Source organism: Tubulanus polymorphus, chromosome 3, assembly GCF_964204645.1.
Source record: "Tubulanus polymorphus chromosome 3, tnTubPoly1.2, whole genome shotgun sequence".
Taxonomy (NCBI): Eukaryota; Metazoa; Nemertea; class Palaeonemertea; order Tubulaniformes; family Tubulanidae; genus Tubulanus; species Tubulanus polymorphus.
In genome coordinates, this window is record NC_134027.1 from 10,157,694 (window position 1) to 10,182,061 (window position 24,368).

At 38.4% G+C, this 24,368-nt stretch overlaps 3 protein-coding genes across 4 annotated transcripts; 2 read left to right on the forward strand and 1 right to left on the reverse strand.

Annotated features, from left to right (window-relative positions):
• Nucleotides 1–143: 143 nt before the first annotated feature.
• Nucleotides 144–15,843, forward strand: LOC141901873 (protein VAC14 homolog). 2 transcript variants are annotated; one of them, XM_074789412.1, is made up of 17 exons: nt 144–215; nt 1,172–1,289; nt 2,925–3,075; nt 3,392–3,559; nt 4,184–4,354; nt 4,989–5,098; nt 5,681–5,787; nt 6,749–6,895; nt 7,113–7,248; nt 7,764–7,896; nt 9,457–9,522; nt 10,210–10,436; nt 10,926–11,100; nt 11,363–11,481; nt 11,673–11,752; nt 11,905–12,061; nt 13,837–15,843. In XM_074789412.1, exons 2-17 carry the CDS (start codon nt 1,189–1,191, stop codon nt 13,985–13,987), a joined length of 2,199 nt encoding a protein of 732 aa, XP_074645513.1. In that variant the 5' UTR covers nt 144–215; nt 1,172–1,188; the 3' UTR covers nt 13,988–15,843. The 2 variants fall into 2 exon arrangements, with proteins under 2 accessions (XP_074645513.1, XP_074645514.1); XM_074789413.1 differs by having other exon boundaries at nt 172–215; nt 1,175–1,289.
• Nucleotides 15,844–16,366: 523 nt separating this feature from the next.
• On the reverse strand, nt 16,367–22,823 carry LOC141902474 (uncharacterized). Its single transcript, XM_074790207.1, has 7 exons — nt 22,788–22,823; nt 22,273–22,516; nt 22,120–22,175; nt 20,970–21,789; nt 20,419–20,520; nt 20,197–20,319; nt 16,367–19,409 (listed from the first exon to the last, which is right to left on the reverse strand). The coding sequence occupies exons 3-7, from the start codon at nt 22,138–22,140 to the stop codon at nt 17,845–17,847; spliced, it is 2,631 nt and encodes an 876-aa protein (XP_074646308.1). The 5' UTR covers nt 22,141–22,175; nt 22,273–22,516; nt 22,788–22,823; the 3' UTR covers nt 16,367–17,844.
• A 434-nt stretch (nt 22,824–23,257) lies between these two features.
• Nucleotides 23,258–24,297, forward strand: LOC141902552 (cytochrome c oxidase assembly factor 4 homolog, mitochondrial-like). Its single transcript, XM_074790333.1, has 3 exons — nt 23,258–23,577; nt 23,888–24,016; nt 24,180–24,297. Exons 2-3 carry the CDS (start codon nt 23,888–23,890, stop codon nt 24,282–24,284), a joined length of 234 nt encoding a protein of 77 aa, XP_074646434.1. The 5' UTR covers nt 23,258–23,577; the 3' UTR covers nt 24,285–24,297.
• Nucleotides 24,298–24,368: the final 71 nt, after the last annotated feature.

Consider the following 24,368-nt stretch of genomic DNA (forward strand, 5'->3'; position numbering starts at 1 on the left):
ATTTCTTCCAGTATTCTGTTAATATAGAGTTCATTTGTTTTCAAAATTGGTTTTCGTATTGTTTTTTTTTCAATTTACGAACCGTGCACAACAAGATAATAAATGATACGTGGCAAGCATAGGGTTAAACAGAGCCGCCGCCGCAGCAGGTCACATGATTAAAAATGGTGGTCGTACTTGAAAATTTCTGAAACGATTTCGGTTTAAATTTCAAGGTTATTTTCCGTCACTTCTGTTCTTCTGAATGCTTATTATCAGCTGATTATTTATTGTATCCCTAAACTAGTTCTCTAATATCCGTCTTTTCCCAAAATGGATGATGTTGTAGGCCGATCTATGAAAAAATATAAGTCCTTTTAGTCTTAGTCTTATACTATAGACAGAGTTACACTGTATTTAGAAGTTGGCCCCGACCCCGTTCCCCTGCCTACCTACCGACTGGTAGATTATATTGAATAGTTTAAGCCAAGTAGACAGACTAATAAAGTACTTAGATTTAGGTAGGCCCTACTTACTAGTAGTAGCGTAAGTAAGGACGGAATGCTGTCAAAAAGACCACCCACACTTCTCAAGTTGATACCATCATGTACTTAATTTGTTCTTAATCTTGGACCTCTTTGGTGTTTCTTGTATCTGAAATAAACAGGCTATGTTTATGCCACAGTGAAGGGACTATGCCTACACTGACTAGATTTACGAGACTATTATGCCACAGTATCTTGTATACAGTATTGATATTATGATGGGTTAGGGTTAAGTTTAGAAAGTTAAGTGCTATATGCCTATTAGTTAGGCCTGTAACGTTCAGCCGTTAGCAACTAGCATCACTAAATAGTGACCTAGTATCAGGTCAGATGACTGATGGTCTTGGCCCATTAAATGTAGGCTAGGCCTATACCTATGCGAGGATACTAAGGTGAAAAGACTGGTCATCCAAATAATATCCCCCAGCATAGGCCTACAAGCTTATATCATCGACCTACCTATCATCTTCAACCTACATCCATATAATGATGATGATGTTAATGATAATCATGGGTCTAAAAACTTTATTCGATAGGCTAGGATTTGGGTGGTGACAGTGTTGGATCATAGGCCTAAAGCACAAAATGAGCCGGGCTACTAGCATTTTTTTGGTTCAAATAAGATAATATCCTTTGTGTAATTGCAGCAGTTTAGTGTACAATAATGAATGATAAAGATTTTGCTCCGCTGAGCGCGTCATGTGTACGAGCGCTGAATGACAAACTTTATGAAAAAAGGAAATCGGCCGCTTTGGAAATTGAAAAGTAAGTTTAAGTATCAGTAGGCCTACAGTAGTTTTGTTAGGGTTTATATAGGCAAAGATATGTTGGATATGCATGCCAGGTAGGCCTAATGCCTTTATGAATTCATTGACGTGCTTATAATTTGATAATGAAAATTGACATTCGCATAGTGCAAAAATCCTGTTCAATACAGTTTGAATGATAATATTCTTTTCCCTCCACCAATGGACTATTGCGTTCACTTCATGTCACGTTCACGTCATCCTGTCCGTTGATAGATGGAATCCAGTTATTTTGAGAAGTTTTGAAGACGCTTAAATGGATTGTGTTGATAGTTGGCTCATGCATGTATCTACCCAAGACATATCTGCACCCAAAAACTGGCCCGGTCAGAATCTAGAATTCTGGATCTGTAGCTTCCTAATGGTTTGCCATTTTTCATTAAAATTTGTGATTGGTACATTCTGGGAAGGGATCTTTAGCATATCCGATGCATTTTGCCATCAGTCAATTATCACACAATTGGCGGCCATCTTAGTGTCATCAGTCTTCATTCGTCGGTGGAAAAAAGTGGAAAATATCAAGGTTTTAATTAATAGTCTTCATATTACACTATCTTTTGTTCTTGCCACTAGGGGGAGTTTAATATTGAATAATATAGGCCTACAATTTGTCCATTTATATTAATACCTGTGCATATTTTTCAACCTTTTGGTTAAAGAAAGGCACGGGTTATTTCCATGGTCTCTTGTTGGTGCTATGCAGAATTTAGCTAATTGAGTGATTGGTTATTTTTCATTAAGGCCAGAGATAAAAGATCCTATGGCACGAATCCAGTCGAGTCTAACCTGACCTTGCACTACGTTTTATAGAATGTGGCAGTTAGCACTACGCGTCGCATGAAATTTCGAAGTACTTCTATCAGTAGAGATAAGAACGAAAATATTTCCAACGGAATTGAACACCGTTGAAGTGAGAGCGAATTGATTGAATATCGTCAGCATTCGATAGTTGTGTATTACGTAACCAGTTATCGATAGATGTCTCGGCATTGTGGCCGGGATTTTGCAGACGTAATAGGATTTTTGTTTCATGTAACGTTCGATTGTAACGATAATGAGAATATTTGCGGTGATGCCGACCAGCGATAACGCGCGCCGTATTAAATCGTAAAGACGTAAAATGTATCGACAAAATTAGCTCTGATCGGTAGGTATTTCACGCACGACGGTGCAACCTGAGATCTATTCTGAGCCGACGTCATTATTGAATGAACGGCAGATGGAAATCTGATGATTCAAATCAGATCGACAATTTTAAGAATCTATAGTGATGATCAAAATGTGAGATGGAGACTTTGTGTTTTGAGGATTTTGTTACCAATTATTGAGATGTGATATTTCTTATTGAAGCTACGTATAATCGATTCTGTACTAAATATGTATCTCTCTCAATAATTGGTAACTTAATCCAGTACCAGTCAGTTTGATACCTGATGACTGGAGTTTCATTGGTTTGTCATTGTCAAGCATTTCACCCCAGTAGGCATGGTGTCCCTCAACCCCTAGTATGTTATCTATTAACGTGCTTAACATTGTTCATCTTTTTCAGTGTGCTAAATATTTCAACTTGATAAACGTTGTTTGTATTTTTCAGAATGGTCAAAGAATATGTAACGCTCAACAACACGAATCAGATAAAAAGATTACTCAAAGTTTTGGGCCAAGATTTTGCAAGTTCGACAAATTCTCATCCTCGAAAAGGTGGATTGATTGGACTTGCTGCTTGTGCTATCGCACTCGGAAGGGTAGGCTCGTCACTGTTATCACTCGGTTTATCTGTTATATACCTAACAAGGTTCATTCCTTAGAAAGACAGCGATGACTGGAACTTAAATTTGATCCTAGTTTGCCATCAATGGAACACTGTCCGTGTTGAATGATAAGCCTTATGAGAATCTCACACTAGGAATAGAACAAAATGTCCAGAATGTTTCATACCTCTTCAGGATTACCAGTATTCTTTTATACGATGATCCTAGGTCACATTTCTACCGAATTTTTCCGAACAGTCTTGTAGTTTCTGAGCATCTCAATATTGAACGTTCTTCTGAATATTTTTAGGATTCTAGTCAGTATGTAGCTGCATTGGTGTCCCCGGTTTTGGCGTGCTTCAACGACCCAGACAGCAGAGTAAGGTATTACGCTTGTGAAGCGCTGTATAACATAGTCAAAGTCGCTCGTGGATCGGTGCTGCAGTTTTTCAATGATGTATTTGATGGGTTAAGCAAGGTAACTGTTGTTGATGTAATTTTGGTCGTCATCTACCGAGGCAATAGAATCGAGAACATTCTGTACCACGAGTCTGGCACCATCTCACCAGTGCATTACACCAGCAGTCTCCTTTGGTTCATGGAATTCTTTCATGACCTCTCAAACAAGCAATAAAAAGCAACTAGCTTTATAGCTGCAAGGCGCTTAAGAATCTATGCCAAATACAATTTAACTTTTGGATTATATACATTTGATTTTATTGTGATCTGATTAACCCTTTCAATGCTGACTTATTAATACCCTGAAGTGCTGGAGATGATTTGAAAATTTCCACACCAGTCAGTTGTATAACAGGCGTACCACTATAGTTCATCATCTACACCTTGGTGTGGTGTATTGTTAGTTACTTAGCACTACGTTTGACAGGCGCTGTTATCTTTTAAAAGAGGTAAAAACTAATTACTAATAACAGCAATATACTGCAATGCGATGTACTAGCAAAGTCCATCACGGATTTATTCAATGCTATGCAGTGTAGACGCACTGAAAGGGTTACATTAATGCAATAATAAACATAAAAAATGATTAATTGAAGCTACTTTAATGAATTTGATATAATTTCATCGGGATATCGTCTTTCAGCTTGCTGCAGATACTGACCAGAATGTGAAAAATGGATCAGAGTTATTAGATCGTTTAATGAAGGATATTGTAACCGAAACGCAGACTTTTGATCTTGAAGCATTCATGCCTCTTCTCAGGGAAAGGATATACACGAAAAATGCATTTGCTCGACAGTTCATCGTATCTTGGGTAAGTAATGCTAAGTCACGAAACAATATTAGAGCATTAGGCTAATTAAATTAGAAAATTTATTGCATACCTGTTTTAATAACAGGGAAAACTCATCATAGTTCATTGGAAAAGTAATCTTATTAAAAAAGGAAAATAATTACTTTCTAGACCTATGATATGTAGAAGTAGCTACTCATACAATTAGTCCCTGTTGTATGGACAGCTTTTGCAATAGGCCTAGTATGAATTCACCCTTGATGTGCGAAGATTAGAAATCATACTTTGCATAACCAGTAGCCTAGACAATTAGTAATACAATCTATGACATTTATATATTTCAATCCAGGTATTACTAGCTAGGTTAATAGCCCGATGTTATATCACAGTGTACTGCAAGTAAAGCTTTATTGCTGATAAACGTACTGTATGTGCTGTTTAATCTCCATAGTTCAGTGCTTCGTTCCCAATTATTTATACACATAATAAAGAAGTAAAGACTATTCTTAATGTACTGCTCAACATTTTGGCAATGGGTTCTGTGGCTGCATTCGTTGAGGAATTGTCGAATATCCGCAATAAAAAGACTCGGCTTCAAAGCCAGGACAGGTAATTGCTTTTCTATATCACAGCATTATTGCTATTTCATTCTTAGGTTGCTGTGTTGGATGCAGTCCCCAATATGAATATGGTCGTATTTTTGCCTGAAATCTTAGACGGTTTATTTTACATTCTTGGTGACCAGAATATTGAAATTCGTCGCATGTGAGTACTGGATTTATCCATATGGACCCACTTCCACAGTTCTGTGTTAAGATTTGACTCAGAGTGTTAACTAATTGAAAATGAACTAATTTTATCTCTGAGTTAACTCTAACTCACAACTGTGCAACTGGAGCCTGGTATTTATTGATCAACACAGTTGAAACTTGCGTTCACTAAAGTCGATTTATTTTTGTTTGGAATCGATTTTTTTTAAATATTTCTCTTAATCTTTTGAAATCATACCTCAATTTGGTCTTAATATGACCAGTGAAAAAATCTATCCCAGACAAAAAGAAATAAACTTCAGACACCTTTACCTATGTGACGTTCTTCCGAACTGAAGTCGACAACTGATGATTTTGATCTTTTACTTCAATTTGTTTCAGTATAATCATGATTATGAAGATAGGATGGTTGGTGATATTTGTGTATCTGTGACTATTCGACTCCCGTGTGTTATGTGAATGATCATATCCATTGGATAAAAATTTTCATGAGTAATCAGACTGAACTTCATTCTGATTACTCCAAGGATAAAAGCAAGGTGGAAAGTGACTAAGATATGTGTTCTAACTATTTCAGGTGTGAGGCATTATTGGGTGAATTCCTTCAAGGCATCCGACGTAATCCTCAAAACGTGGACTATTCAGCAATGGTTAACATTCTGATTGCACACTGTCAATCTGGCGGTACGTTCAAATCATTAAAACTGACAACTGTCTTTGAAATTTATGTACAGTTTTATTCTAGACACAGCATATTGTGATATGGCCTCTTAGAGATTAGTAATAATCATGCCTACATCCATGAATTAATACTGAAAATTGAATCAGACAATGATACAATTTTGCGGCAAGTAATTTTCACTGGTGTTTAATTCTGAGGTCACCAGTTTGTTTAACACGTTCGCTGCCAGTTAGAAAATATGGTGCCGCCCTCATTTGCCACTACCAATATACTAGTAGGTTTGCACTGGAGCTGTGACCTAGTCAGCCTTTGCTCGTAGTTGACCAATGAGCATTGAGAATGAAGCAGAGTTAGTTCATACTTCTAGCCAATCAAGAACTGTGTCACGATTGGTAGAACACTATATCCGTGTTGACGCGATGTAGAGAGAATCCCACAATGATAATAAAAAGTCCGAAAATGAAACTTCAAGATTGGCCTAGTAGTTTATTTCAACTTTTCGACTACCGGTATATCCTAATAGTCATCTTGAGGAATAATGAGAATAATAGTTTGCATCATCTCTGATTACTTGAATTAGTCTCCTTGTCTCTGGATTGTATATATATATATCTCATAATTTTTGTAGTATCTCATTATTCCTGAAGATGACTATTAGGATATAGTCGAAACGTTGAAATAAACTACTATCTCGAAGTTTCGTTTTCGGACTTTTTATTATCATTGTGGGATTCTCTCTACAAGAACTGTGTCATTCCCATGTGCCCGAGTGTAAATATCGAACTGTAGATAGGAAGAATCAGCTACGAATATATTTTAGTGGTACTGGTGACAGAACCTAGAAGTATGAATATATTCACAGCCGGCAGTGAACGTGTTATTCCCCTTCGCTTGTATAGTCAGATTTTGTCTCATGCGATACATGCCCAGTGATCACGTTCCGCCTCATCTATTTCGACACAGGTTACATTGATGATCTCATACAATATACAGCAATTTATTGGTTGAAAGAGTTTCTACAGTTATCTGGCCGAGGGATGATACCGTTCGCTTCAGGAATTCTGACTGCTGTTCTTCCATGCCTATCTTACGACGATGATGGCAGAAGAAATATCCTTTTTTCGCAAATTTACGTAAAATAGGTTAGGCTAATTGGAATAAGATTATATCTAAGTTTAGAATTGAATTTCAAAGCGGGCCAACCTGAAGTTGAATTTTGAAAAAGCAGATTTAGAATTTGTGAAACTGATAGATTGAAATTTGAAAGTCTGAAAAGAAAAAGATGATTACATGATGTTAGTTTTGTTCTTTAATATTACTTGTTTACATATTTATGAGACTGCCAAAGCTGTGAATGCAAGTTTGATGAGACTGATCACCTCTGAGGATGATATGATAACTCCAGTGAGCAACGAACACAAAACCATAATGGATGACGATACTTTGAACGCATCAGATGAAAAGTTAGTAGCATGATCTTTCATACTGCTGAGTGCAGTTCCACTTGGTCAAGTCCGATTTGAAATAGTTCTATATCGTTTTCGATGTTTCAACCCTTTCTGTGCGGATTATAGATTGGCAATGGACTTTGATGTTGTTAGTTACTAGTTTTCAACTAGGGTCCTGAGATGGAGTGAGTGATATAAACACTATATAGGTTTTTCTACTTCAATATATGGACAATCTTGTACTAACAGTACTTATGGAATCACTCTTTTCACATGTTATTCCTGTGATCATATTGATTATTATCTTTAGTGAATCCAACCAAAATGAAGTTCATATCCTAAAAAAATGAGCCTTTAATTAGGAAGGAACTTACTTCGTCGAGGTGTTTATATCATTAGTGAGACTGTAGAACATTCCAGAAAGTGTTTAAAACGTGATATTATTGCAGCATTCAAAATCTTTTTACGTAACATATTTACACTTTTTGCATTTTACAAGAATATGAATAGATTTTCTGCCTTGTTTGCAGGGATGAACTGATTTTGCTGAATATTTCATCCATCGTCGATGTTCTGTCGTATCAGATGAAAAATGAATCGATGCAAACACGAATCGCTGCTCTTCGATGGATTTATCATCTTCATATTCACACGCCGAACAAAGTAAGTAAACTACTTACTATCGTTTGTAGGAATTGGGTCAAATATTTTTCGAGATGAAGTGATCCGTCTCCAGTCCGAAAAATTAGATGAAACGGAAATAAACTGTCCTTTCATATTAAAGTCCAATCAATCCTGGAATTTGTTAGTGTTTAGTTTCATGATCGGATATTTTCATAATAAGCCCATCTGATTATAAATCAGCGTTACCACCAACGCTAAAGTAACTAACTATCCTGGAACAGGTTTCATTTACTTTTTTAGCCCACTTGGGACTTTAGTCCCAGCGGGCTATTGCGTTCACTTTTCGTCCGTCCGTCCGTTCGTCCGTAGACGGAATCCAGTTATTTTAGGAAGTTTTGAAGACGCTTCAAGGTAATGTCTTGATATTTAGGTTACACATGTATCTACCCTAGACACATCTTCAGCCCAAAAACTGGCCCTGTCAGATTCAAGATGGCCGACTGGCAGCCATTGTTGTTCGCCAAAATCAGCACTTTTTACACATTTTTGAACTTTTTGAGGGAAATTTTGAAGACGCTTTGATCAATTACCTTGATCTTTCGGATATATGTGAATTCCCCCAGGGCCCATCAGCATAACAAAAATTGGGTTGATCAGACTCAAGATGGCCGTCCTATGACCTTTTTAGTGCCCAAAAATGTTAATTTTGGCCCAAATTCTGAGTCATGTAGCTTCCTACTGGTTTATCATTTCTCATTGCAATTTGTGATGGGTATTCTTTGGAAAGGGATGTTTTATACCTGAGACAGGTATTTTTCATCAGCCAATTATGACGCAATTGGCGGCCATCTTGGTGTCAGCAGTACTCATTCATAAGTGGGAAAAAGTTTTTCCACATTATTTTGATACCTAAGCGTATTTTGTTACCACAATCATTTAGAAAATTGTAGCTCATAACGTGTTCTATGATTGTGGTGAGTTTCAAGGTCATTGGTTTTTGTATATGGCCACCAGGGGGCGTTGAATAATGCAATATCTGAGTATTTCTATATTATATTCATATCAATGCATATTTTGTAACCACAATCAATTGCAAAGTTGTAGCTCATGACATCATCTATGATTGTGGCAAGTTTTAAGGCCATTAGTTATTCTATATGGTCACCAGGGGGCATTGAATAGTAGAATAACTTAGTATTTCCTTATTATATTGGTACCTAGGCATATTTTGTTACCATGATCATTTTCAAAGTTATAGTTCGTGACATTTTCTATGATTATGGTGAGTTTCAAGGTCATTGGGTTTTGAATATGGTCACCAGGGGGCGTTGAATAGTAGAATAACTTAGTATTTCCATATTAAAGTGGTAACGAGGCATATTTTGTTATCACAATCAATTACAAAATCGTAGCTGCTGACATGTTCTATGATTGTGGTGAGTTTCAAGGTCATTGGATTCTGTATATGGTCACCAGGGGGCGTTGAATATTGAAATTGTTAGATTGTTGAGCATTTGGAACCACTTCCCAAGTGGGCATGGTGTCCCTGGACCCCTAGTTTCATATCTCGCTAATCTATTTGGTTTTGTTATTTTACAGATATTTAGACATGTCGAAGACTTGTTTCCACTCCTTATGAAGTCACTATCAGATCCATCGGATGAGGTATAGTTGAATTAAAGATAGACTTATTGATAAGTGAAATCTTAATGGAAATGTTCATATCTTAGCTCTGTCTTCTAACAGCGTAATTATAAAACTACTATCTGCATGAAGATTACCCTTTGTAAATGCAAATATCTATTCAAATATTTCGTAATTTCTGAAATTATTGATGTTTATGATATCTCATGATGAATCTGTACTTGCAATACCGTAAATGTTAACTTGCAATAAGTAACTTGTTCCTTGTTCCTTATTCAGATTTTCGTCTTTACCGGTTCAATTTTCGTTACTTATTGAGAATTCATCTCCCAATAAGGAAGATGTTACTTGTTCCTTATTGGGAGATGAATTCTTGATAAGTAACGAAAATTGAACCGGTAAAGACGAAAGTCTGAATAAGGAACAAGTAACAAGTTACTTGTTCCTTATTGGGCGGTGAATTCTCAATAAGTAACGAAAATTGAACCGGTAAAGATGAAAATCTGAATAAGGAACAAGGAACAAGTTACTTGTTCCTCATTGGGAGATGAATTCTCAATAAGTAACGGAATAAGGAATAAGGAACAGGTAATGAACTTCACTGGGGTACATGGGGAGGGAAGTTGATGAATGACTGGTACCGACTTAATATTGATACGAATCATATAGACCTAAATTAAGTACCATATACGTGTCAACATGTTATAGGTGGTATTGCTTGACCTAGAAGTTCTGGCAGAAATATCATCGAGTCCAGCCGGTCACAGCACACCGATCAACAACAAAGACTCTTCCTGTTTAGAACCGGAAGTGCAGAGTCTGCTCGAAAGTACTCACGGCATGAATAAGTTCTTCACGAAGTTCATGATGAGTTTACTGAAACTTTTCAGCTCAGATAAACAATTGCTGGACGAACGTGGCTCATTTATCATTAGGTAGGCAGAGATGTTTCCGTCATCTTTGTTCGATAACGCACACCGGAACTTTGCTTGTATGAATTAGAGCTCATTAGTGGCGTAGTCATGACTTACTAAACTTAAGTCCAGAAAATAAGACCGGTGCAGTTTGGTTGAAAATAAGCTAAGATTGGAACTAAGTTAAGGTTGTTGATTTACATAAAAAATGATGATTTGGCTCAAATAACTTGATACCTTGTTTCTCCTAATCGGTCGAGTCACTTTTGTAAACTGCAATTGAATTTGCAATCAGTTCATTTCTATAACTGTCAGGTCTGTTATGGTTGATCATGATTTTAGAAAAAGTCATGTACAGGATAAGTAAGAAACAAGGTATCAATTTATTTTAGCCTTATGTTAAAAATTAGAATATGATGATTGGGTTTTTGTGGACAATATACACGAAACTGTGGTCAGGGAACTATGTGTAGGGAAAAAATGAACCACTCTATACTTTCGAATTTTCAGGCAGCTGGCTTTGCTTTTGAATGCCGAAGATATTTACCGAACATTCTCGGAAATTCTCTTGCTCGAACCCGACATGAAATTCGCGTCGCAGATGATCCAGACGTTAAATGCAATATTGTTGACGTCGACGGAACTTTTCGAGCTGCGAACACAATTGAAAGACTTGAAAACCAAGGTAAGACCAGGCTGAAAATTGATCTTCTAGTAAAGTCACTATAGTCCTTGTCTGTGTGTAAGTTTGCAGAATGATATCATGATATGGCATAATGAATTCAAGTACATGTGATAGTAATAAAAAATATACCAGTATACATGGTTATACTAAGTATAACCATGTATACTGGTATATTTTTTAACCACACTCAATAAGGATTCTATCTGATTTGATTGGTTATTTTCGACTGTTTCATCATCAATTTTTTTTTTCTCAATTGTAGGAGAGTTGTGCGCTATTCCGATGTTTATACAAGTCCTGGTGCCACAATCCGGTAGCGACGATATCGTTGTGTTTACTAACACAAAACTATAAACACGCCTGTCATCTTTTACAGCATTTGTATCCTTTTTTCATATACAGCGCTTAGTATTGTAGCTATCTATTTGCAAAGACGAACACAAGTCATTTATGATTGACTTTTAAACTTTGTTAAACCAGCATTTTTCTGACCTTCTTAGTCAGATCAATGATCAATATCTCTCATGTGGTCATTTATAGATATATTTTGCTTGTTGCCCTTAACTTGTTAGTGGTGATATTGAAGTGACTGTCGAGTTCTTACGTGAAGTAGATAAACTAGTCCAGCTAATCGAGTCGCCTATATTCACATGTAAGGCCATCCCTAAATAGTTGTTTTCATAAGAATTCTTTAGGTGTTCTAATGAACATGTTATCACAACTGACTTAAAAATGATAAATTGATAGATCTATATACCAGGTATCGTTTGTAATGTAAGAGTTCTGGCTTAATCTGCATTGTAGATTTACGACTTCACATGCTAGAAGTTCAGCACAATCATTACCTGTTGAAGAGTCTGTACGGCTTGTTGATGTTATTACCACAAAGCGATGCCTTTAAAACATTACGCAATCGTCTCGAAAGCGTGCCAACATTGCAGCTTGTGCCTCCAGAAGAAAAGTAAGCACAGGATCCTACGATCTTTTATGATTTCACTATAGATTTAGCAAGGCAATTTTTTCAAAACCTATTGCTAGTCTGAATATTACCGTAAGATAATCCTGATGATCTTTTCACCCATTGTCTGTATATCTGTGTGTCCATTCACAGACGGAATCCAGTTTGGGTTGTTTTGCAGACGCTTCAATGGATTATGTATAATCTTAATGTTGCATATATAGATATTTACCCCCTTAGGGCCCATCATTGTAAGTGAATTGGGTCAGTCGGGCACAAGATGGCTGTCCTGTGACTTTTTAGCCCACTTGGTACTTTAGTCGGCCACTTGGGACTTGGCGCTTTGATCAATTACCTTGATCTTTCGGATATATGTGAATCCCCCCAGGGCCCATCAACATAACAAAAATTGGGTCGGTCGGATTCGAGATGGCCGTCCTATGACCTTTTTTGTGCCCAAAAATGTTAATTTTGGCCCGAATTCTGAGTCCTGTAGCTTCCTACTGGTTTGCCATTTCTCATTGCAATTTGTGATGGGTATTCTTTGGAAAGGGATGTTTTATACCTGAGACAGGTATTTTTCATCAGCCAATTATGACGCAATTGGCGGCCATCTTTGTGTCACCAGTACTCATTCATAAGTGGGAAAAAGTTTTTCCAAATTATATTGATACCTTAGCGTATTTTGCTACCACAATCAATTAGAAAGTTGTAGCTCATAACGTGTTCTATGATTGTGGTGAGTTTCAAGGTAATTGGATTTCGTATATGGCCACCAGGGGGCGTTGAAAAATACAATATCTTCGCATTTCTTTATTATATTCGTACCTATGCATATTTGGTAACCACAATCAATTGGAAAGTTGTAGCTCATGACATCATCTATGATTGTTGCGAGTTTTAAGGACATTAGTTTTTCTATATGGTCACCAGGGGGCGTTGAATAGTAGAATAACTTAGTATTTCCTTATTATATTGGTACCTAGGCATATTTTGTTACCATGATCAATTGCAAAGTTGTAGTTCATGACATGTTCTATAGTTGTGGTGAGTTTCGAGGTCATTGGGTTTTGAATATGGTCACCAGGGGGCGTTGAATAGTAGAATGACTTAGTATTTCCATATTAAATTGGTAACGAGGCATATTTTGTTATCACAATCAATTACAAAATCGTAGCTGCTGACATGTTCTATGATTTTGGTGAGTTTCAAGGTCGTTGGTTTTTGTAAATGGTCACCAGGGGGCGTTGAATATTGAAATTGTTAGATTGTTGAGCATTTGAAACCACTTCCCAAGTGGGCATGGTGTCCCTGGACCCCTAGTTTTGTGGCAGAAATGTCATTTTTGGCCTGAATTTCAAAGCCTGTAGTTTCCTAATGGTTTGCCATCTTTTTTCTTTTATTATGATTTTTGATGGGTATACTGAAGGGATCTTTGACATATCACACAGGTTATCCCCAATCTTAGTCTCACCAGTCCTCAGCGGGTTTTAACTTAACCACAATCAATTGCAAAGTTGTAGCTCATGACATGTTCTGTTACATGACATGTTTGTAACTTCAAAGCAATTGATTACCCTATTTGTCAACCAGGGGGCGTTGAATATTGAAATATTGAATATTGTCAGATTATCAAGCATTTCACTCAAGTGGCCAGTTCTATCTTGTTTCACATTGTTTGAATCATCTAGAATAGATTAAAACATGAGACATACGATTTGAATCTCAAGTCGTTAATGGCGTGCTTGATCTGATCTGCTTTGTCATCTTGTTTTCAGACGAAAAGCTCCGAAGAATGATCCAGAAGATCGGCCGACGCTGAAAGAGATCAATTTCGATGCGCTAGTCAAACAGTTTACCGATATACAAGAGAAACATCGATCCGCGAGACGTCAACCGAAACGTCTGGATAACATTAGACCGTCATGAAAACTCGCTCCAGTTTAAGTTGGGGAGTTATCAGCTTCGTGTTTCTGCCAGTTTTTGATACTTTGTCGAGGGTGTGTGTTTCGCAGAATTCTATTTTTAAAGGATCTACCGATGTAATTTATTTTATGTTTGTTAAGTTTGAAAAAAAATCGTCCTTTTCTGCGATGTAATTAGTACTGAAATCAGTGTCAACATTGATGAAATTGCCGACTAAAATCAAAATCTGACTCGAACTTGGTCTACTGAAAAAGAAATGAAATCATGTCTAATCAAAGTTAAAAAGTGGTTATTGATGTGATAAATCATAGTGGATGTAAAACGTAGCGTTTCAAGACCCCAAAATACTGTATCGCTAACAGCAGCTGAAGAACTGCCAGGCATTTGACATTCTTTCAAAGAATTGGGCTGCATCAGTGCGATGCTCGTCCAGTGATCAATGCATTCCACGAAATGAATCGTTGAGATATACATGTATCTACGTACCAGTGGCGGATCCAGGTAGGGGTGCACCCAGCACACGCCCTCCTTTTCACGGCCGACGAAAAATTTCAAAAACATGGTCATTATCATGAAAAGGTACATAGCTATTTGATGCAGAATTTGTCATTATAATCCTTTGATTTTTATCAAAAAAGTGTTCAGCACCAGAAAGAATGTACCTTTTCAAAGTTTTCGAGAAGAGGGCTAGACCCCCTTATAGGTGAATCACTTGGCTTGTGCGAGGACAGCTGAGCCGTCCTGATCTTTCTACCGCATCATCATAATTCTACATTGGTCCATTCACACCCCTCCCTTCAAATTCTTGGATCCGCCCTGTATCCTGTATGTGATATTAGACTAATATTATAGTAGTGCATATGTAATTTTATTTTTTTAGAATAATGAGCAATCAAATGTTATTCCCTTCTACTTCTGTCTTAACCAATCAAGTAACACTGTTTCTTGATCCACAAATACTATAGCGCAAACAAATATGAAAATGGAACATTTTCATTTTTCATACAATATCTAGGAAGATCATAAGGTAGCATTATTAAATATCGTAGTAACATTATGCAATGATACTGCCACAGTAATCGGTGCATTTACTTAACGGGTAAATGGCAGATATGTGTATATATTTCATAATGTTAATGATGGAAATCATTCTGTGCTATAAGTACTACGTATACATACTCTAGTCATGTAACTGTAACTAAGGACAGAAAAATCCTGTTATATCACGGTGATATAGAAATATTCTGCACCAACCGGTATACGATATATATATATGTCATCTTCGTCTTTCAGAACCTGGTATTTTCCTAATTCACAATTTCATGAAAAAAAGTTCTAAATTCCATACTCTGGTTTGGTTTCAGTTAGTTACATTAAGACTTTTCATTCAATTAGGACATTCACTATCCAACAACTATTGCAAGCTTTTGCGTGAAATTTCTGATTAACTTATACAGTAGAACTCGCTTAATCCGGATTTCTCGCTTAGTTTAGATGAAATATTTGGTCCATTTTGGAACTATGTTATCTATTATTCATAATTCAGATTTTACTAAATTCGAAGAAATATGGGCAGTCCCTAGTCATCCGAATAGTGAGTTCTACTGTACGATTGACTAAATAGGGTCGTGAATGTAGAGATATTCAAGAGAATCGTGAATTGTACCGGTATTTCATTCTAGTAGTACCTTAAGGTCAATTTGTTGCTAGTTAAAACAAGCTGATACCACTAAGTCTCCGATCACTCATTCCAGGTAAACAATACATAAATACTGTACATTTCTTAACCGATGTATTAGATTGTATGGTGTAACGAAGTGTTGGCGCTGTTTATCAATAATCAAATATAATTTGTTATTATTCTCAGATGATTTGACATTTCTTGTCTTTTGGCGACTTAATTATCCTGATACAAGCCTCACTTCTCCAGATGCTTTTGCTAACCCATGAAGATTATTATGTCCTTCAGTTTCGTCTAGCTGTCAGAAGTCGATAGGCAGGGTGCTTCAAATGTCAATAGAGAGCATATGCTTTATTATTTGAATCCTTACGAAATTCGATTACAATGACACTTTCATATGTACAATGCAGAGACAGAGATCATTAAACTAGTAAATTTGACTCATCCTCTCGGAAATTGCAATCTTCAGCATGTATTTCTTCAAAAATATCTAAATCCGATGGCAGAACCCCGAGAGGCCTTTGGCCTAGCTGCTTTATCCAAGAATTGCCTTTTCTTTTCTTCTGGAGCCCAGCCTTTCAAATTTTCTAGATAAACCACTGTGTCAAACCAAGAACAAAATGGAATCATTCAACAAAAGTGTTTTCGATACACCTGTTAGATATTTATTGTTGAAAAAACGAAAAACAATGAACCAAATATACAATATGACAAAAGAATATACACTTGCAAGAGTTAACTATAATCAAATGACATAACAGGTACTGGTAATGAAGAATCATCAGCCACGAATATCATACATAGCGTCAAGTAGTGTGGAAAACTTTGAAATGATTTTCGTGAGGATCATCACACCATACTATGAAGAAATTGGTAACTGCACGATCGTAGGCTACTGATATAATCAGCAAAATCATTAATAACAAAATGCAAAACACTTTCAGAGAGGTCCGTCCAACAACAATGTTAAGTCCTACTTGTGATACACATTGCAGATTGAATACAGCATGGAATCAAACTTAATCTGTAGCATTTTGAGCATCTGGACAATCAACTGAGTTTTTGAAAGCATCATTAACAATACCCACATCTAGGAAAATACACGTCACAAATATAGTACAATAGACTCTGCTCAAGTCTGACCTTTTGGCACTGTAAATAGGTGTCAGACTTTAGTTGGATATTACGTATTTCATTGTGCCCCAAAAATATTTCAACTATATTTCAACAAACATCTGAGTTGAACGGATCTGACTCGAGCGGAGTCTACTGTATAGGATTATTCCATTACATACCATGATCTATTTGTTTGCTAATTCATTTCAAGCCCAGTTCATTTTGAATCAAAGTTACGTAGATTAATTGTAACAAATAAGAACATTTCATCAGTTCACATGGAGGCAGGTATATGAGTAACTAATGACGTACCAAACAAAGCACAAAAAGCATTTAAATAGTGAGATTATCAATATAAACATGCACGAGTAAACCTAAAATAATTGATATCTATCTAATCCATCTCTAAGTCGATGAAAATAATCTTACATTTCAAAACATAACTTGAAATACACGAACAATATTATCATACATTGCTAAAAACATTGTAAGCTGAAATCTATGTACAACATTATCATAATGATGATTATACAAACATCGGCAGTTTTATGATACAAGTCATACGACACTTATTGAATGTTCTTATATATATGAGTTCCAGCTTTTCGTCGCTGCAAACCTTCACCGTTGCGCATGCGATAAAACAATACAGACGAAATCGCAAATTCTATTTACAGATATTCCTAGATTAAGCAGAACATTATCATGGCTACAATTATTTGCCGAAAGAATGAGAACAAAAACGTATAGGCGGAGCATGTTGTTACACCGGTCAACTATTAGAGATAACAGAAAACGAAATAACGTTGATCCAGTAACGTTGATCCAGTAATGCGAAGAAATTTTCCCAGCCATTATTCCAATACGAACGAGAGGTATAACACTCGATTGTTTAGGTTGCTACTATGGTGGCTTAAGGTTACAATAATCACGAGAAAACAGGAAAGTCATTCTCAACATTTCCCATCATTATCAGGATCGAAGCAATACCAATCTTGTATATACATGTACGTAGAACTAGTGAGTTTGACTGAAATTTTGCGTATGCTGCTTTCATTTCGATTTAACTACTGACAACGACTTCATAGACGGTACCCGAAGGAACTTCGTCGGAATTCGAGATGTAAACTGGCAAGCTATCCATGTTTTTCGGATCGGTGGTGACCAACTGCAATGAGCCGGACACGTTCTGCAACTGAAAAACTTTCATATTCTGATCGGTCATCAGTTGATACTCATTGCCATCGGCGTCGGTGACGACCGTCACGCCGGACGCGGTCGTCGTCGCCTCGATGACCGTTTCGGTCGGCGACGTCACGACCTCGTACTCCTGCGGAATCGCCTGCGGTTGCTGATCGATTTCGACGACTTCGCGTTCGCCGGCCGGCACGATCTGGTATTCGCGTCGCACCGCCTCGATCGCTTCCGCATCCTCCATATCCTCTTCTTCGTCGTCCTCGCTGTCCTCTTCGTTGCTGGCGCTGGTTTCATACGAGTGAATCATGTTCGGCGGCTGGAGCTTCTTGATCTTCGGGCGCCGGCGCACGACGACGCTCTTGTCGGCGTTGTGCACGGCTCTGATGTGCACGTTCAAATTGCCCGCCTGCGAGAACTGCTTCTGGCAAATTTTACACACGTACGGCCGCGCGCCGGTGTGTATACGCGAGTGAACGAGCAACTGCGGACGATAAGCGAACGACTTCCCGCATTCCTTGCACGCGTAATTCTTTTCGCCGGTGTGAATCTTGTGGTGAACGTTGAGATTTCCGCGTTGGCTGAACGCTTTGCCGCAGACGTCGCATCGGAACGGCTTTATGCCCTGATGAATGCGCAGGTGCACCTCTAAGTGCGGCCGATGCGGGAACATCTTGCTGCAGTATTGGCACTGAAACCGCTTTTCCGCCTGCATCTCTTTCGGGAAATGCATCTTCATGTGAACGTTCAGGTTGCCCTTCTGCGAGAAGCCCTTTTCGCAGATGTCGCATATGAACGGCTTCGTGCCAGTGTGCACGCGTTCGTGAACGGTCAACTGCGCCTGGTAGTCGAAACACCGGCTGCAGTGATTGCACACGAATCCGCCGTTCTTTTTGCCGCCCGACTCCGGGTGGTTCTTCTTCATGTGCTGACTCAGCTTGCAGTTGTTCGGCAAGATCTTGTAGCAAAATCGACACGACTTCCCGACCGGCGACAAGTGCGCCTCGTAGTTCTCGTCGGTCGAGAACAGGTGCCGACAGCCCTTGCATTTCATCGTCGACGGGAACCGTTTCGGCGGCTCGTTGTGCGTCGTGCGCAGGTGCTTGTTCAGGTTGCCCGGCTGCGCGAATTTCTGGTCGCAGTAGTCGCATTTGAACGGTTTTTCGCCGGTGTGCGTGTAGTGGTGCAGTTTCAACAGCGATTTGTAGCGGAACAACTTGCCGCACGTCGGGCACGCCAGGTTGCCGCCGCGGTTTTCGGCGACCTTGCAATCGTTACGCATGCTGTGACGTTCGAGGCGCTTCAAATCCGCGAAATTACTTTGGCAGTTGTCACACTGGTACGAGACCAAGACATCCGGCTGGTCGATCATGCTCACTAGTGTGTCGTAATCTAACGTTGTATCATCAACAGCTGAAGTTTCTGCGCTCATTCCTAAAATTATCAAATAAATTCCCAATCAAAAATTTAAAACAAGTTGGAATAAATATACAGTCAACCCCCGATATACTGCCCACATCAGTGTACAATGATTTTGGCGATATAGAGAGTCTGGCGGTATATCAGGGGTGTTTTACTATGCATTTTGTATAGAGATGTACATTGAGAAAACCTGGCGGTAGGCAGGGGTGGCATTATATGGGAGGTTGACTGTATTTCTTTTTTTACACTACTCAAGGATCATTTTAAGTAAACCTCACTTATCCAGCAGATCATTGGTCAATTGGAAATGCGGATCAAAACATCTCATTTCATAAACGTACTTTTTTCAATATGACGATAGCACCATATTTGTAAATAATCGAGCATTTTTAACAGGGCCCCTACAGATCAGTCATTCTTGGTGATAAGTTTTTCCAAGAAACCTCTGTATCACTTTCATCCCAATTACTGAAAACTTATCCTAAATCGGTACTGTTTTTCTCGGTAAACCATTATTAATAAGGTGGTTTTGTAAGCACATTTTTATACTTTACACTACCTAAACTTGGTTTCTAATTCGGTAACTGTCAAATTTGGTTAATAAATCCAGGTCCCAACTGTTACAATTTAGGGGTACTAGTCTACCGTACTGTACAACTACAAACTTCCAGACAAAAAAATTTGTAATTGCCTTTTTTTTCAAAATTAAGGGAGTTTCAAGCACGCTTTGAAGAGTTTTTAAGGAATCAAGTAGTCGTAATAACCCGGTTTAAGAATCAATTAGTATCTTTTTTCATACCTTCGTCGTGAACGCTCGTTCCATGTTCGTTCATCAAATGATTTTCGAGATTTTCTTTCAAAGCGAAATCGATTTGACAGATTCCACAAATGAACGACCCCTGGTTGCCAAGGTTTCTTCTCCCTAGGTATCGGAAACAAAAGAAACCTTAAGTAATTCCTTCGAGATCGAATTTTGAACTCGTAAAATAACGTACTGAATCATTTACGGCAACATTCGTACCCTGATACGAAGGCGAATACTGATAGGTCATTACATTGCCTTCTAAATCCTTCTCGGTGACCATCATCTGTTCTCCGGCGAAATAAATCCTTACAGTGTGTTCTACAATGGAAAACAAAATTAATCACATTTCCGGTTAAGACGTGATCATAACAAACAACACACACACAGACATGCGATAATTTCTTGGAGAGCGCTTTATCCAAGCTTAAAATGAAATTACTGAAGTTGGTACTCGTTAAATGTTCACCGCGGGCCTGTAGCCAGCCAATTCTTTTGGGATTCGATTTTCATGAAACTTTTTGTACACTGGGAGTACTTACGCAGAAAACTTTTGAAAATTAGATGCAATTGGCGTTAATTAATTGGTGCGAGTATCGAAGCATGTGCATATTTTGAATGATAACGAATGAAAAAGTTTCACCGATGAGCGATTCAACTCCCCCTTAAATATGGGCCCGCACTGTACTCAAAACTCAGTACACCTAATGATGACTAATAGTCTTTAACCTGAACCTAGTTAGCCGCTCGACTCTGCATATTATACACACCTCCTTTTGATCTGTCTTTCATCTTCATAAACTTCTCGACGATTTTCATGTGGGGCTGGTTCTTCTGCGCTTTCTTGCGCCCTCGACGCGCAGGACTCTTCTTCGGCTGCGGCTGCGGCTCCTCTTCTTCCGCGGACGACGACGCCTCGACGTCTTCATCAACATTTTCCTCCTCTTCAGCGCTACGATCGTCGTCCTCAATTTCACCGTCTTCTTCATTATTTTCCTCATTTTCTTCCGCGTCCTGTTCGTCTTCCTCTTCTTCTTCCTCTTTCTCATCCTCCTCCTCCTCCTCCTCTGATGACACGGCCGCCGCTGCGGACATCCGCCGCCGCTTTTTCGTCGGACTTTTGCGAGCTTTCGGCGACGTCGGCGCCCTTTCGATCTTGATGAACATTTCCGTATCGCTGTAGCGCGGATTCGGTTTTCGTATACGTTTGCTCGACGGTTGCTCGCTAGACGGCACTTCGATCACGACTTCTTGCTCAAAGCCATCCGGGTCGGATTTCACCTTTTGCACGATGTATTCCTGCTTAACGATCACCGGTTTATCCTTTATCTGTATGACGTTGATATGCTTCGGGTTGTTGCTCTTTTTTCGCCGAGTCGTACGCTCTTGCGAAACGGGTGCGACGACTTCGGTCGCCGCGACCGGAAGTTGCTCTTTGCTGACGTCGTCGACGACTCCGTCGATGAGCATACGGATGTCCTCGTTGGGCATGCCTTTCGGTGAAGTATCGTCGTTGGGTTCAATTTTTTCAATGCCGCCTCCCCCCACCGTTGAGTAATCGTGATCGGGAAGCACATCTCCGCTTGACAACTGTAAAAAAAAAAAAAAACAGAAAATGATTTTTTCTCAATGGATAACAGACTCCTTAATCGGTACTTGTTAACTCGGAAAACTACTTGAAATGGTGAATTTCACAAAGATTCTTTTTGGTGAGTCTTTCCATTGTGAACTAGATGAAATTTTCAGTTTATAAACCCCACAGCCAGTCAGTCAGGGCAATCACGACTTCAAGTTAAAAAATTGTTTGAAATTTACGTCCGTCTAATCTTCATTGATAGGATGGGTTGGATTTAAGAATATGATTAACTTTTTAACTAAAACATAAGATTTGAGCAAGGCCATTTCAAACTAAGCGCATACCTTTTTATCTTCTGATGCCATCTCTATTATAACCAATGACTAGTCTAAGTACAAATCTGAAAATGAATCGACAATACATAAGAAGATTTAACTCATATAAGTGATTTTCTAATTAAATTCTTCAGTCTTTTGGGGCTCGTCAGAATTTTTTACCTTCTCTTGAAATAATACGTCCTCGAAAATCTATTTGCTACGATCAATTTCTTGCCTTTCGAGGTATTGTCAGCATGTAGTGTTGAATTTTACCGCTCGGACCGACACCGGAAACCCACCACTGGCTGTTTTTTGCGCGAGTCTTAATCGCTTCACCCTCTTCGAAAAATGAATACAACAGCAATAAAATCACATTCACCATAATAACCCGAAAAATCTAATCGGCAATAGCGTAATAATCCTGCTGAAAAAAAAATAGAAAGAAGTATCAGGCTATCATATCTTGACAAAATTCATATCTTTTCATAGTCAATGTAAGTTTCAACACATGAGACACAATCCTTTAGTCAAATAGCCAGATTTTGAATGAAATGTTTGAGATTGATTTAGGAATGGCGTGTTTAATAGGATAATCATGATTGTAATTATTAGTATTGGGGGTGGTCGGCGATAAACAAAGTTCTAGCATCTTTTGTTGGTTCAGTGAGTGACATAAAGGGTGCTGCACTGCCTACCATCATCTTCTCTGAGCATCTTCAGCCATTTCCAATGACAGGGGCAATGAATCTTGAAGAGAACACATTTGTAAGAGGCTCGGCGCTATAATCGGAGGGTTGTTGGCCCAGGAAATCTTTAAAATCTCGAATCATATTTCGTGCTTTATGATTGTACGGTTGAAAGGCTTGTGAATTGAGTTTAAAATGCTTGTGAAGTTTAAAATTTGTAATCTTTCAAAGGAGTCTGTGCCGAAATTTGGATAGGTACGCCTGCACGATGTCAATGCGTTACATCAGCATGCATAAAATTCGAGCCGCAGCGGCAATCCCAAAGACATAAAATCGAGATCGAAATGAGAGTAATGCATAACTAGGAATAGCATAGGGATATGAACAAGCTATCTTAGATATAGAACTAATAGCCTTTAATAAAATTTGATTTATTAATTGTGTAGTGATTTGATATTTAAATTGAATTGGATTATATACACTCAGACTCAGTGCTGGTTGTTGCCTGGGCCAAAAGAATTTCAGAATTTCGACCAGAATCAAAGATTCTACGGCCGAAAACCGACCAGCAACAGCAAATATAGAATCAGTAGAATATCGAGCCGGACGTCGAACAAAAATTCGAGCGAGATTCCAGCGTGAAACGCGTGATATATTTACCAGATTTTCAACATATTTTAGCGGATTTTCCTTGAATTTAATTTTAGGGCAATTGTTCGCGCCGGCTGTAACGAATATTCTTCACAGTCTGTTTTTCGAAAGTTTGTTCTATCTTGATTTCTGTGTTTAACACTTTGCGGTAAGTGGATCAGATCCTTCTGAGTCTTATGCCGTGGAAGGAATTTGGTGGTCTTTCTTCGTCGTAGCGCGGCGTAGGTTAATTTTGTAGGGACCGACTCATAATAACAATAATAGCTGCTTATGAAATGTTGCGTTGGATGAGCGAAATAGTTGAAAAATAAATTAAGATTACTGGTTGTTTTAAGTTAAGAGTTAAAGTATGAATAAAATTTCTAGCTAATATATCTAGGGTATTTGTTATTTCATGCTGTAAACACTTTGAGATGGGCCCTCAATGCCTTTAAACGGGTGTTTGGTTTTCTCACTAGATGGCAGCACCAACTGGTCATAATTGGGACACTGCGAAAAAATCTCTAAACGACGATGACGAGGATACGGATCCGGTCGAGGAGATGATAAAGAAAACGGGATGCCTCGAAAAACATTACGACGTTATGGTAATTGCCCTTATCACACTTCTAACTTTCCAGCGTTTTAGTCCGACGTCACTAGGTGGCGCCATATTACGGTTCGAAGCAACAATAAATGATCCTTTCGGGCCGGTTCCTTTCCTCCACTGCTCGTATGATAAGACGTATCTTTTCTTTTTTCTCGCTATAGGAATGTATGGCTGATCACAGAGACTGGAGAATATGCCAAACACAAGTTACTGCTTTCAAAAAATGTATGGCTGATTACCATATGAAGTCAATAAAAAAGTCTTGATAAAGTTTCCTGAATTAAACTTTTTACATTTAGTTTTTCTTCCTGAATTCTTTTTAACAGACAAGTTGATCGCCTCTTTCCTGC